Source organism: Oncorhynchus gorbuscha, unplaced genomic scaffold, assembly GCF_021184085.1.
Source record: "Oncorhynchus gorbuscha isolate QuinsamMale2020 ecotype Even-year unplaced genomic scaffold, OgorEven_v1.0 Un_scaffold_3723, whole genome shotgun sequence".
Classification (NCBI taxonomy): Eukaryota; Metazoa; Chordata; class Actinopteri; order Salmoniformes; family Salmonidae; genus Oncorhynchus; species Oncorhynchus gorbuscha.
This window is the reverse complement of record NW_025747899.1, coordinates 12,501-27,474: the sequence shown is the minus strand read 5'-3', so window position 1 is coordinate 27,474 and position 14,974 is coordinate 12,501. Positions and strand designations below refer to the sequence as shown.

At 47.1% G+C, this 14,974-nt stretch overlaps 1 protein-coding gene across 1 annotated transcript in view; it reads right to left on the bottom strand.

The window, feature by feature from the left end:
- Positions 1-4,015: 4,015 nt before the first annotated feature.
- The window catches only part of LOC124028073 (dolichyl-diphosphooligosaccharide--protein glycosyltransferase subunit STT3B-like), a 15,910-nt gene continuing 4,951 nt past the window's right edge, over positions 4,016-14,974 (bottom strand). Inside the window, exons 2-5 of the mRNA XM_046340236.1 lie at positions 14,819-14,974; positions 13,785-13,898; positions 7,192-7,401; positions 4,016-4,216 (exon numbers count right to left, since the gene is read on the bottom strand). The exon at positions 14,819-14,974 is cut by the window's right edge and continues 18 nt beyond it. Coding sequence (XP_046196192.1) covers positions 4,133-4,216; positions 7,192-7,401; positions 13,785-13,898; positions 14,819-14,974 — 564 coding nt within the window. The 3' untranslated portion in view covers positions 4,016-4,132. The remainder of the gene's footprint in view (positions 4,217-7,191; positions 7,402-13,784; positions 13,899-14,818) is intronic.

The following is a 14,974-nucleotide window of genomic DNA, read 5'->3' as shown; positions in this document are numbered from 1 at the left end:
TTTAGCATGTACTCTTTGTAGACAGGAGCATGGCAGTGAGAGCTATAGAGGTCATTTTATCAGTTATATGGGTTGGTTGAGAATCTATGGACCTTTTCACACTATCGTGCCAAGCAGAACCAACCTGCTGACTCAGATTGGCTGAGTGGTGTGAACAGCTCTTAACTCCTCTGTGGAACCAGGCCAGTTTGGCTGAGTGGTGTGGACAGCTCTTAACTCCTCTGTGGAACCAGGCCAGTCCAGTTTGGCTGAGTGGTGTGGACAGCTCTTAACTCCTCTGTGGAACCAGTCCAGTTTGGCTGAGTGGTGTGGACAGCTCTTAACTCCTCTGTGGAACCAGTCCAGTTTGGCTGAGTGGTGTGGACAGCTCTTAACTCCTCTGTGGAACCAGTCCAGTTTGGCTGAGTGGTGTGAACAGCTCTTAACTCCTCTGTGGAACCAGGCCAGTCCAGTTTGGCTGAGTGGTGTGGACAGCTCTTAACTCCTCTGTGGAACCAGTCCAGTTTGGCTGAGTGGTGTGGACAGCTCTTAACCCCTGTCCTGTCAGTATCAGCCACTTTTTGAGTATGAATGTTATTATGTGTAAAGTGTGAAGTGCAACACTGCAGCGCGTACATCATCAGTCACTGAGCCTTGACCAAAACACTCTTTGGGTGTGTCCCAAATGGCTCCCTATTCCCCACAGGGCTTTCGTCTAAAGTAGTGCACTATGTAGGGAATAGGGTGCCAGCACCGGCCTAAAGTAGTGCACTATGTAGGGAATAGGGTGCCATTTGGGATGTAGTATCACCTGTGTAGAACCTATGCAACACTTGACTTAGAAAGTCGTCTAAGACATGGGACAGCCAGGGGACAGGGTTTACCATGTATACTATGTATTAGACGAATAAATATCTCCTCACGTTCTGTTGTTGTTCTGTTGTTGGCAGGCCGTCTGTGGTGTGGGATGGGGATTTAGCCCGGGAACCACTGTGAATACTATCTCTCTCTCGTTCACTATCGTCTCAGTTTAAGTGAAACAATAGTGAACCAGAGAATGATGTGACATTTTGGATTTCGGACGACCGGGTTTGAGGAGAGGATGTCGAGAGGTCGGTAGAAAACACAAATGAAAGTAGCTCTTCTCAGGTCTCAAGAACATAACTGATTCTAGTACTGCATGTCATGCAGACGTGTTGTAAAATATCTCTACAGTTAACTGGCGCTAACTGGTGGTGAGTGCTGCCACCTAGTGGATCTTAACAGACACACACAAGTACGTTTGGAATCCTCCGTGACAAGACAAAAAAGCTGTGTTGGGATCGAGAGGAAGACAAAACGACACACAGAGATAAATTTAATGCAACCTCTTTAATAAAAATAAAAAAGAAGTTATCTTTCATTCTCACACCCCACCAGCATCCATGTCATTACAATTGATGGAATAAACTGTGTATTTTAAGGAAAAAAGTCTACCGTTTCTGCATTTCATTCCTAATAGGACGCTACTTTTTCTCCATTAGCCTCCATCGTTCATGTAATAAATACCCTAGAGAGAGGCCACGTCCAAAATGGCACCCTATTCCCTATTTAGTACCCTACTTTTGACGAGGGCCCATACATTTCAGGTCAAAAGGTAGTGCACTACATAGGAATAGAGCGCCATTTGTGACACAGAACAGAGTCTTGACACGTTGATATATGGGCTTCTCCTGGTAAAGCTGTTAAGGCCGATACAGTCCTGACCAATCATCATGACCAATAAAGACCATGTGATTAAGGCCAATACAGTCCTGACCAATCATCATGACGAATAAAGACCATGTGATTAAGGCCGATACAGTCCTGACCAATCATCATGACCAATAAAGACCATGTGATTAAGGCCGATACAGTCCTGACCAATCATCATGACCAATAAAGACCATGTGATTAAGGCCAATACAGTCCTGACCAATCATCATGACGAATAAAGACCATGTGATTAAGGCCAATACAGTCCTGACCAATCATCATGACGAATAAAGACCATGTGATTAAGGCCAATACAGTCCTGACCAATCATCATGACCAATAAAGACCATGTGATTAAGGCCAATACAGTCCTGACCAATCATCATGACGAATAAAGACCATGTGATTAAGGCCAATACAGTCCTGACCAATCATCATGACCAATAAAGACCATGTGATTAAGGCCAATACAGTCCTGACCAATCATCATGACGAATAAAGACCATGTGATTAAGGCCAATACAGTCCTGACCAATCATCATGACGAATAAAGACCATGTGATTAAGGCCAATACAGTCCTGACCAATCATCATGACGAATAAAGACCATGTGATTGCAGGGGGACAACACGTTGAGAGACTGGATTAGATTAGACACTGAGTGTCGTTAAACTACAGAGGTTTAACTCCTGAAAAAGAGCCACTTCATGTACCAGAGAGATTCTACATGTTACGTTTAGAAACAGAAGGCTATAGGACAAGGAGAAGTACCGATGTGACTAAAGTGCATCAGGACAAAATGGACAATCAAACCAGGTCGAGCATTTTAGGCTGTTTCAGTGCAGCGTGTTCAAACACCTAGAATAACAGGTGTTTCAGCCGTACGAAGTGCATCTCAGACAATATCATAAGGAAAATGATAAAATAACATCTACTCCATCTAACATATCATCAAGTCCTTGCTGTATTTCTGTTCTCCGAGAACTACAAGATGTATCGTTGGCCTCGTAGCCTGGTTCCTCTCTCTAGGTTCCTTCCCCAGGTTCCTTGGCCCTTTTCTAGGGAGTTTTCCCAAGCCAACGTGCTTCTACATCTGCATTGCTTGCTGTTTTTTGTGGGTTTTAGGCTGGGTTTCTGTACAGCACTTTGTGACATCGGCTGATGTAAGAAGGGCTTTATCAATACTTTTATTGATTGATTGTTACAGGGAATTTAGTGGGATAAAAAAAAATATTTGACGTGGCCATAGTGTGATAGATCAACACCAGGTCGAACAGGAGACCGAATCAACTGAGACAGGAAGTAAACACCAAACAATAATATGCACCAGGAACTAAACCATCACTGACTCCACGTTACATCAAAACTCCTCTCAAAACTCCTCTTTCATGTGTTTTGTGTTTTTATAAAAGGTCACTCGTTTAGTTCACACCCTGAAATGGTACAGAATGTCTCTGGTGCCACGGACTGATTCCAAGTCAGTTTAGATTGAATGATTTTGATATTTAGTGTAGTTGTTTTGTTGGTTAGTTTTTCCCCCATAAAAAAATTGGTGTGACACAAATTTACAATCTCTCCTCTCCTCTCCCTCTCCTCTCCTCTCCTCTCCTCTCCTCTCCTCTCCTCTCCTCTCCTCTCCTCTCCTCTCCTCTCCTCTCCTCTCCCTCCTCTCCTCCTCCCCCTCCCTCCCCTCCCCTCCCCTCCCCTCCTCTCCTCCTCCTCTCCTCTCCTCTCCTCTCCTCTCCTCTCCTCGCCTCGCCCCTCCCCTCCCCTCCCCTCCCCTCCTCTCCCTCTCCTCTCCTCTCATCACAGCAATATTCAAGTACAAAAACAATTCTAAGGTCGTCGACAGGTCAAAGTTCAGTTCTTCAGGTTAAAAACGAACCGGCAGAGGGAGGTCATCGGTACTGGACGACACCCCCAACAGAGGTCAACAGAAGTGAAGTGTCATCATAGAACCTCAATTAACCACGATGATCATCATAGACCTGGTCGTCCAGGTAACAGGTCTCTCCAGACCGTTGGTTGGTGTTCATTATTCTCCTTGATTGGTGGATTACTTGCTTGTTTGCGTTTCTCTCTCTCTCTCTCTCTCTGTCTCTCTCTCTGTCTCTCTCTCTCTCTCTCTGTCTCTCTCTCTCCCCCCTCTCTCTCTCTCTCTCTCTCTCTCTCTCTCTGTCTCTCTGTCTCTCTCTCCTCTCTCTCTCTCTCTCTCTCTCTCTCTCTCTCTCTCTCTCTCTCTCTCTCTGTCTCTCTCTCTCTCTCCCCCCTCTCTCTGTCTCTCTCTCTCTGTCTCTCTCTCTGTCTCTCTGTCTCTCTCTCTCTCTCTCTCTCTCTCTCTCTCTCTCTCTCTCTCTCTCTCTCTCTCTCTCTCTCTCTCTCTCTCTCTCTCGTAGCGCCTTTGTGGTCGTTTTTATGGTTAAACTGATTTCCTGTTGCTCGGTTTCTTGCCTTTCTTGAGGGCAAGTTTGTTCTTCACATGACCACGCTTCCTCTTCGCCGTCTGAAGAAATGAAATCATAATAACATTTAGATGAGACAGTAGATCAGTCCAGAAAACCTATATCCCTCAAACCCTAGGCATTTAGCACTCTGATAGGTTAACCCTAGGCATTTAGCACTCTGATAGGTTAACCCTAGGCATTTAGCACTCTGATAGGTTAACCCTAGGCATTTAGCATTCTGATAGGTTAACCCTAGGCATTTAGCACTCTGATAGGTTAACCCTAGGCATTTAGCACTCTGATAGGTTAACCCTAGGCATTTAGCACTCTGATAGGTTAACCCTAGGCATTTAGCACTCTGATAGGTTAGCACTTCGATAGGTTAACCCTAGGCATTTAGCACTCTGATAGGTTAACTACATATATTTAGCACTCTGATAGGTTAACCCTAGGCATTTAGCACTCTGATAGGTTAACCCTAGTATTTAGCACTCTGATAGGTTAACCCTAGGCATTTAGCACTCTGATAGGTTAACCCTAGGCATTTAGCACTCTGATAGGTTAACTACATATATTTAGCACTCTGATAGGTTAACCCTAGGCATTTAGCACTCTGATAGGTTAATCCTAGGAATGTAGCACCCTGATAAGTTAACCCTAGGCATTTAGCACTCTGATAGGTTAACCCTAGGCATTTAGCACTCTGATAGGTTAACTACATATATTTAGCACTCTGATAGGTTAACCCTAGGCATTTAGCACTCTGATAGGTTAACTACATGCATTTAGCACTCTGATAGGTTAACCCTAGAAATGTAGCATTCTGATAGGTTAACCCTAGCATTTAACACTCTGATAGGTTAACCCTAGGCATTTAGCACTCTGATAGGTTAACCCTAGAAATGTAGCATTCTGATAGGTTAACCCTAGCATTTAGCACTCTGATAGGTTAGCACTTCGATAGGTTAACCCTAGCATTTAACACTCTGATAGGTTAACCCTAGGCATTTAGCACTCTGATAGGTTAACCCTAGAAATGTAGCATTCTGATAGGTTAACCCTAGGCATTTAGCACTCTGATAGGTTAACCCTAGAAATGTAGCATTCTGATAGGTTAACCCTAGGCATTTAGCACTCTGATAGGTTAACCCTAGGCATTTAGCACTCTGATAGGTTAACCCTAGAAATGTAGCATTCTGATAGGTTAACCCTAGGCATTTAGCACCCTGATAAGTTAACCCTAGGCATTTAGCACTCTGGTAGGTTAACCCTAGGCATTTAGCACTCTGATAGGTTAACTACAGATATTTAGCACTCTGATACGTTAACTACAGGCATTTAGCACTCTGATAGGTTAACCCTAGAAATGTAGCATTCTGATAGGTTAACCCTAGCATTTAACACTCTGATAGGTTAACCCTGGGCATTTAGCACTTCGATAGGTTAACCTTAGGCATTTAGCACTTCGATAGGTTAACCCTAGACATTTAGCACTTCGATAGGTTAACCTCAGGCATTTAGCACAGTGATAGGTTAACCCTAGAAATGTAGCATTCTGATAGGTTAACCCTAGCATTTAGCACTCTGATAGGTTAGCACTTCGATAGGTTAACCTCAGGCATTTAGCACTCTGATAGGTTAACCCTAGGCATTTAACACTCTGATAGGTTAACCCTAGAAATGTAGCATTCTGATAGGTTAACCCTAGCATTTAGCACTCTGATAGGTTAGCACTTCGATAGGTTAACCTCAGGCATTTAACACTCTGATAGGTTAACCCTAGAAATGTAGCATTCTGATAGGTTAACCCTAGCATTTAACACTCTGATAGGTTAACCCTAGGCATTTAGCACTCTGATAGGTTAACCCACGGCATTTAGCACTCTGATAGGTTAACCCTAGGCATTTAGCGCTCTGATAGGTTAACTACAGATGTTTAGCACTCTGATAGGTTAACCCACGGCATTTAGCACTCTGATAGGTTAACCCACGGCATTTAGCACTCTGATAGGTTAACTACAGGCATTTAGCACTCTGATAGGTTAACCCTAGATATGTAGCATTCTGATAGGTTAACCCTAGCATTTAACACTCTGATAGGTTAACCCTAGGCATTTAGCACTCTGATAGGTTAACCCTAGGCATTCTTATACATGATCTAGGGTAAGGATGAAGGGAGGGGGGTAATTGATTCTGGACAAGGATGAAGGGAGGGGGTAATTGATTCTGGACAAGGACAAGGATGAAGGGAGGGGGTAATTGATTCTGGACAAGGATGAAGGGAGGGGGTAATTGATTCTGGACAAGGATGAAGGGAGGGGGTAATTGATTCTGGACAAGAATGAAGGGAGGGGGTAATTGATTCTGGACAAGGATGAAGGGAGGGGGTAATTGATTCTGGACAAGGATGAAGGGAGGGGTAGTTGATTCTGGACAAGGATGAAGGGAGGGGGTAATTGATTCTGGACAAGGATGAAGGGAGGGGGTAATTGATTCTGGACAAGGATGAAGGGAGGGGGTAATTGATTCTGGACAAGGATGAAAGGAAGGGGTAGTTGATTCTGGACAAGGACAAGGATGAAGGGAAGGGTAATTGATTCTGGACAAGGATGAAGGGGGGTAATTGATTCTGGACAAGGATGAAGGAGGGGGTAATTGATTCTGGACAAGGATGAAGGGAAGGGGTAATTGATTCTGGACAAGGATGAAGGAGGGGGTAATTGATTCTGGACAAGGATGAAGGAGGGGGTAATTGATTCTGGACAAGGATGAAGGGAGGGGGTAATTGATTCTGGACAAGAATGAAGGGAGGGGGTAATTGATTCTGGACAAGGACAAGGATGAAGGGAAGGGTAATTGATTCTGGACAAGGATGAAGGGAGGGGGTAATTGATTCTGGACAAGGATGAAGGGAGGCGGTAGTTGATTCTGGACAAGGATGAAGGGAAGGGGGTAATTGATTCTGGACAGGGACAGTAGAATCATTCACCAGAGCTCTCCATTAGAGAAGAGAGAAGCATGGATGATCCTGTACCTTTTTAGAGGTGTACTTTTGTCTGCTGCTGCTGCTGCTGCGGGGGCTGTGCACCAGGGGATCCCTGTTCTCCTCCTTCTTGACCTTGTAGATCCGGACCAGCCAGTGTTCTGAGGTGAACGCCTCCTCCAGGTGTTTCAGCTTGATGTCCTTGTTACCGATCTCAGTGTTACGCGTCCGGTCGAAACCCGGCGGCGTCCGGAAGTCCAACTGGAGGAGAGACGGACAGGTGGTGTGAGTGTTTGACAGTAAACTAGAGAGACAGACAGGTGGTGTGCGTGTTTGACAGTAAACTAGAGAGACAGACAGGTGGTGTGAGTGTTTGACAGTAAACTAGAGAGACAGACAGGTGGTGTGAGTGTTTGACAGTAAACTAGAGAGACAGACAGGTGGTGTGAGTGTTTGACAGTAAACTAGAGAGACAGACAGGTGGTGTGAGTGTTTGACAGTAAACTAGAGAGACAGACAGGTGGTGTGAGTGTTTGACAGTAAACTAGAGAGACAGACAGATGGTGTAAGTGTTTGACAGTAAACTAGAGAGACGGACAGGTGGTGTGAGTGTTTGACAGTAAACTAGAGAGACAGACAGGTGGTGTGAGTGTTTGACAGTAAACTAGAGAGACAGACAGGTGGTGTGAGTGTTTGACAGTAAACTAGAGAGACAGACAGGTGGTGTGAGTGTTTGACAGTAAACTAGAGGGGCTGTGTCAGGGCTTGACATCTCTGTGACAGTAAACTAGAGGGGCTGTATCAGGGCTTGACATCCCTGTGAAGTGACAGTAAACTAGAGGGGCTGTGTCAGGGCTTGACATCTCTGTGTAGTGACAGTAAACTAGAGGGGCTGTATCAGGCTTGACATCCCTGTGAAGTGACAGTAAACTAGAGGGGGCTGTGTCAGGGCTTGACATCCCTGTGAAGTGACAGTAAACTAGAGGGGCTGTATCAGGGCTTGACATCCCTGTGAAGTGACAGTAAACTAGAGGGACTGTGTCAGGGCTTGACATCTCTGTGACAGTAAACTAGAGGGGCTGTGTCAGGGCTTGACATCTCTGTAACAGTAAACTAGAGGGGCTGTGTCAGGGCTTGACATCCCTGTGAAGTGACAGTAAACTAGAGGGGCTGTGTCAGGGCTTGACATCTCTGTGTAGTGACAGTAAACTAGAGGGGCTGTATCAGGGCTTGACATCCCTGTGTAGTGACAGTAAACTAGAGGGGCTGTGTCAGGCTTGACATCTCTGTGTAGTGACAGTAAACTAGAGGGGCTGTGTCAGGGCTTGACATCTCTGTGTAGTGACAGTAAACTAGAGGGGCTGTGTCAGGGCTTGACATCTCTGTGACAGTAAACTAGAGGGGCTGTATCAGGGCTTGACATCCCTGTGTAGTGACAGTAAACTAGAGGGGCTGTATCAGGGCTTGACATCCCTGTGTAGTGACAGTAAACTAGAGGGGCTGTGTCAGGGCTTGACATCTCTGTGTAGTGACAGTAAACTAGAGGGGCTGTATCAGGGCTTGACATCCCTGTGTAGTGACAGTAAACTAGAGGGGCTGTGTCAGGGCTTGACATCTCTGTGTAGTGACAGTAAACTAGAGGGGCTGTGTCAGGGCTTGACATCTCTGTGTAGTGACAGTAAACTAGAGGGGCTGTGTCAGGGCTTGACATCTCTGTGACAGTAAACTAGAGGGGCTGTATCAGGGCTTGACATCCCTGTGTAGTGACAGTAAACTAGAGGGGCTGTATCAGGGCTTGACATCCCTGTGTAGTGACAGTAAACTAGAGGGGCTGTGTCAGGGCTTGACATCTCTGTGTAGTGACAGTAAACTAGAGGGGCTGTATCAGGGCTTGACATCCCTGTGTAGTGACAGTAAACTAGAGGGGCTGTGTCAGGGCTTGACATCTCTGTGTAGTGACAGTAAACTAGAGGGGCTGTGTCAGGGCTTGACATCTCTGTGTAGTGACAGTAAACTAGAGGGGCTGTGTCAGGGCTTGACATCTCTGTGTAGTGACAGTAAACTAGAGGGGCTGTGTCAGGGCTTGACATCTCTGTGACAGTAAACTAGAGGGGCTGTGTCAGGGCTTGACATCTCTGTGACAGTAAACTAGAGGGGCTGTGTCAGGGCTTGACATCTCTGTAACAGTAAACTAGAGGGGCTGTGTCAGGGCTTGACATCCCTGTGAAGTGACAGTAAACTAGAGGGGCTGTGTCAGGGCTTGACATCCCTGTGAAGTGACAGTAAACTAGAGGGGCTGTGTCAGGGCTTGACATCTCTGTGTAGTGACAGTAAACTAGAGGGGCTGTATCAGGGCTTGACATCCCTGTGAAGTGACAGTAAACTAGAGGGGGCTGTGTCAGGGCTTGACATCCCTGTGAAGTGACAGTAAACTAGAGGGGGCTGTATCAGGGCTTGACATCCCTGTGAAGTGACAGTAAACTAGAGGGACTGTGTCAGGGCTTGACATCTCTGTGACAGTAAACTAGAGGGGCTGTGTCAGGGCTTGACATCTCTGTAACAGTAAACTAGAGGGGCTGTGTCAGGGCTTGACATCCCTGTGAAGTGACAGTAAACTAGAGGGGCTGTGTCAGGGCTTGACATCTCTGTGTAGTGACAGTAAACTAGAGGGGCTGTATCAGGGCTTGACATCCCTGTGTAGTGACAGTAAACTAGAGGGGCTGTGTCAGGGCTTGACATCTCTGTGTAGTGACAGTAAACTAGAGGGGCTGTGTCAGGGCTTGACATCTCTGTGTAGTGACAGTAAACTAGAGGGGCTGTGTCAGGGCTTGACATCTCTGTGACAGTAAACTAGAGGGGGCTGTATCAGGGCTTGACATCCCTGTGTAGTGACAGTAAACTAGAGGGGGCTGTATCAGGGCTTGACATCCCTGTGTAGTGACAGTAAACTAGAGGGGCTGTGTCAGGGCTTGACATCTCTGTGTAGTGACAGTAAACTAGAGGGCTGTATCAGGGCTTGACATCCCTGTGTAGTGACAGTAAACTAGAGGGGCTGTGTCAGGGCTTGACATCTCTGTGTAGTGACAGTAAACTAGAGGGGCTGTGTCAGGGCTTGACATCTCTGTGTAGTGACAGTAAACTAGAGGGGCTGTGTCAGGGCTTGACATCTCTGTGACAGTAAACTAGAGGGGCTGTATCAGGGCTTGACATCCCTGTGTAGTGACAGTAAACTAGAGGGGCTGTATCAGGGCTTGACATCCCTGTGTAGTGACAGTAAACTAGAGGGGCTGTGTCAGGGCTTGACATCTCTGTGTAGTGACAGTAAACTAGAGGGGCTGTATCAGGGCTTGACATCCCTGTGTAGTGACAGTAAACTAGAGGGGCTGTGTCAGGGCTTGACATCTCTGTGTAGTGACAGTAAACTAGAGGGGCTGTGTCAGGGCTTGACATCTCTGTGTAGTGACAGTAAACTAGAGGGGCTGTGTCAGGGCTTGACATCTCTGTGTAGTGACAGTAAACTAGAGGGGCTGTGTCAGGGCTTGACATCTCTGTGACAGTAAACTAGAGGGGCTGTGTCAGGGCTTGACATCTCTGTGACAGTAAACTAGAGGGGCTGTTTCAGGGCTTGACATCTCTGTAACAGTAAACTAGAGGGGCTGTGTCAGGGCTTGACATCCCTGTGAAGTGACAGTAAACTAGAGGGGCTGTGTCAGGGCTTGACATCCCTGTGAAGTGACAGTAAACTAGAGGGGCTGTGTCAGGGCTTGACATCCCTGTGAAGTGACAGTAAACTAGAGGGACTGTGTCAGGGCTTGACATCTCTATGACAGTAAACTAGAGGGGCTGTGTCAGGGCTTGACATCTCTGTTACAGTAAACTAGAGGGGCTGTGTCAGGGCTTGACATCTCTGTGAAGTGACAGTAAACTAGAGGGGCTGTGTCAGGGCTTGACATCTCTGTGAAGTGACAGTAAACTAGAGGGGCTGTGTCAGGGCTTGACATCCCTGTGAAGTGACAGTAAACTAGAGGGGCTGTGTCAGGGCTTGACATCTCTGTGAAGTGACAGTAAACTAGAGGGGCTGTGTCAGGGCTTGACATCCCTGTGAAGTGACAGTAAACTAGAGGGGCTGTGTCAGGGCTTGACATCTCTGTGACAGTAAACTAGAGGGACTGTGTCAGGGCTTGACATCTCTGTGACAGTAAACTAGAGGGGCTGTGTCAGGGCTTGACATCTCTGTTACAGTAAACTAGAGGGGCTGTGTCAGGGCTTGACATCTCTGTGAAGTGACAGTAAACTAGAGGGGCTGTGTCAGGGCTTGACATCTCTGTGAAGTGACAGTAAACTAGAGGGGCTGTGTCAGGGCTTGACATCTCTGTTACAGTAAACTAGAGGGGCTGTGTCAGGGCTTGACATCTCTGTGAAGTGACAGTAAACTAGAGGGGCTGTGTCAGGGCTTGACATCTCTGTGAAGTGACAGTAAACTAGAGGGGCTGTGTCAGGGCTTGACATCTCTGTGAAGTGACAGTAAACTAGAGGGGCTGTGTCAGGGCTTGACATCCCTGTGAAGTGACAGTAAACTAGAGGGGCTGTGTCAGGGCTTGACATCCCTGTGAAGTGACAGTAAACTAGAGGGGCTGTGTCAGGGCTTGACATCTCTGTGACAGTAAACTAGAGGGACTGTGTCAGGGCTTGACATCTCTGTGACAGTAAACTAGAGGGGCTGTGTCAGGGCTTGACATCTCTATGACAGTAAACTAGAGGGGCTGTGTCAGGGCTTGACATCCCTGTGAAGTGACAGTAAACTAGAGGGGCTGTGTCAGGGCTTGACATCCCTGTGAAGTGACAGTAAACTAGAGGGGCTGTGTCAGGGCTTGACATCCCTGTGAAGTGACAGTAAACTAGAGGGGCTGTGTCAGGGCTTGACATCCCTGTGAAGTGACAGTAAACTAGAGGGACTGTGTCAGGGCTTGACATCTCTGTAACAGTAAACTAGAGGGGCTGTGTCAGGGCTTGACATCCCTGTGAAGTGACAGTAAACTAGAGGGACTGTGTCAGGGCTTGACATCTCTGTAACAGTAAACTAGAGGGGCTGTGTCAGGGCTTGACATCTCTATGACAGTAAACTAGAGGGGCTGTATCAGGGCTTGACATCCCTGTGAAGTGACAGTAAACTAGAGGGGCTGTGTCAGGGCTTGACATCTCTGTTACAGTAAACTAGAGGGACTGTGTCAGGGCTTGACATCTCTGTAACAGTAAACTAGAGGGGCTGTGTCAGGGCTTGACATCTCTATGACAGTAAACTAGAGGGGCTGTATCAGGGCTTGACATCCCTGTGAAGTGACAGTAAACTAGAGGGACTGTGTCAGGGCTTGACATCTCTGTGACAGTAAACTAGAGGGGCTGTGTCAGGGCTTGACATCTCTGTGACAGTAAACTAGAGGGGCTGTATCAGGGCTTGACATCTCTGTTACAGTAAACTAGAGGGGCTGTGTCAGGGCTTGACATCTCTGTGACAGTAAACTAGAGGGGCTGTGTCAGGGCTTGACATCCCTGTGACAGTAAACTAGAGGGGCTGTGTCAGGGCTTGACATCTCTGTAACAGTAAACTAGAGGGGCTGTGTCAGGGCTTGACATCTCTGTGACAGTAAACTAGAGGGGCTGTATCAGGGCTTGACATCCCTGTGAAGTGACAGTAAACTAGAGGGGCTGTGTCAGGGCTTGACATCCCTGTGAAGTGACAGTAAACTAGAGGGACTGTGTCAGGGCTTGACATCTCTGTAACAGTAAACTAGAGGGGCTGTGTCAGGGCTTGACATCCCTGTGAAGTGACAGTAAACTAGAGGGACTGTGTCAGGGCTTGACATCTCTGTGACAGTAAACTAGAGGGGCTGTGTCAGGGCTTGACATCTCTGTGACAGTAAACTAGAGGGGCTGTGTCAGGGCTTGACATCTCTGTAACAGTAAACTAGAGGGACTGTGTCAGGGCTTGACATCTCTGTAACAGTAAACTAGAGGGGCTGTGTCAGGGCTTGACATCTCTGTGACAGTAAACTAGAGGGACTGTGTCAGGGCTTGACATCTCTGTGACAGTAAACTAGAGGGGCTGTGTCAGGGCTTGACATCCCTGTGAAGTGACAGTAAACTAGAGGGGCTGTGTCAGGGCTTGACATCCCTGTGAAGTGACAGTAAACTAGAGGGGCTGTGTCAGGGCTTGACATCTCTGTGACAGTAAACTAGAGGGGCTGTGTCAGGGCTTGACATCTCTGTGACAGTAAACTAGAGGGGCTGTGTCAGGGCTTGACATCCCTGTGAAGTGACAGTAAACTAGAGGGGCTGTGTCAGGGCTTGACATCCCTGTGAAGTGACAGTAAACTAGAGGGGCTGTGTCAGGGCTTGACATCTCTGTGACAGTAAACTAGAGGGGCTGTATCAGGGCTTGACATCTCTGTGACAGTAAACTAGAGGGGCTGTGTCAGGGCTTGACATCCCTGTGAAGTGACAGTATATGGATGCATTAGGTCACAGTCCAGGTTCCTGGCAGTTCCAGGTCTCCAGTTCGGGGTGGTTTGTAAGTGCACACATACAGAGGAACTGATATTACGTTACAGAAGGGGGTTGATACGGTGGAGGTGAACATCTCTAACCTGCATCTCTCCAAAGCGGTAGTACGACATCTTATACATCAGACAGTTGAGTAGGATGGGAGACCCCGCTTTGTCCACCCTAAACTCTCCCTGGGGGGTGAAGTAGTCACTCTCCTGAGGAGGGGACAGACAGACAGTTTAGTACCCTCATTCTGAGAAGGGGACAGACAGACAGTTTAGTACTCTCCTGAGGAGGGGACAGACAGACAGTTTAGTACCCTCATCCTGAGGAGGGGACAGACAGACAGTTTAGTATCCTCATCCTGAGGAGGGGACAGACAGACCGTTTAGTACCCCACAGTTTACCTCACTCTGCGATCCTTATATACCCCACAGTTTACCTCACTCTGCGATCCTTATATACCCCACAGTTTACCTCACTCTGCGATCCTTATATACCCCAGTTTACCTCACCCTGCGATCCTTATATACCCCACAGTTTACCTCACCCTGCGATCCTTATATACCCCAGTTTACCTCACCCTGCGATCCTTATATACCCCACAGTTTACCTCACCCTGCGATCCTTATATACCCCAGTTCACCTCACTCTGTGATCCTTATATACCCCACAGTTTACCTCACTCTGTGATCCTTATATACCCCACAGTTTACCTCACTCTGCGATCCTTATATACCCCACAGTTTACCTCACCCTGCGATCCTTATATACCCCACAGTTTACCTCACCCTGCGATCCTTATATACCCCAGTTTACCTCACCCTGCGATCCTTATATACCCCACAGTTTACCTCACTCTGCGATCCTTATATACCCCAGTTTACCTCACTCTGCGATCCTTATATACCCCCCAGTTTACCTCACTCTGCGATCCTTATATAGCTCACAGTTTACCTCACCCTGCGATCCTTATATAGCTCACAGTGGTAGTTACAGCTCACCAATACTTGTGTTTTTTTAAAAACATGATGGTTTAAAGGCTGCTGTCTCTCACCCTGATCTCTTTGGGATGTTCTCCTCTGTAGCTAACAGAGGAAGCATCACCTCACCACGACACCAAGGTCTTCCTCACCCTGATCTCTTTGGGATGTTCTCCCTCTGCGATCCGCACCATCCACAGGAACTTGTTGATGTCATCACCAGAGTAGCCAATCACGCCACCGAAGATAATAAGCACATAGTCCACGTCCAAAGACCTCATGATCTCATACGCTGCACTCTCATTGGA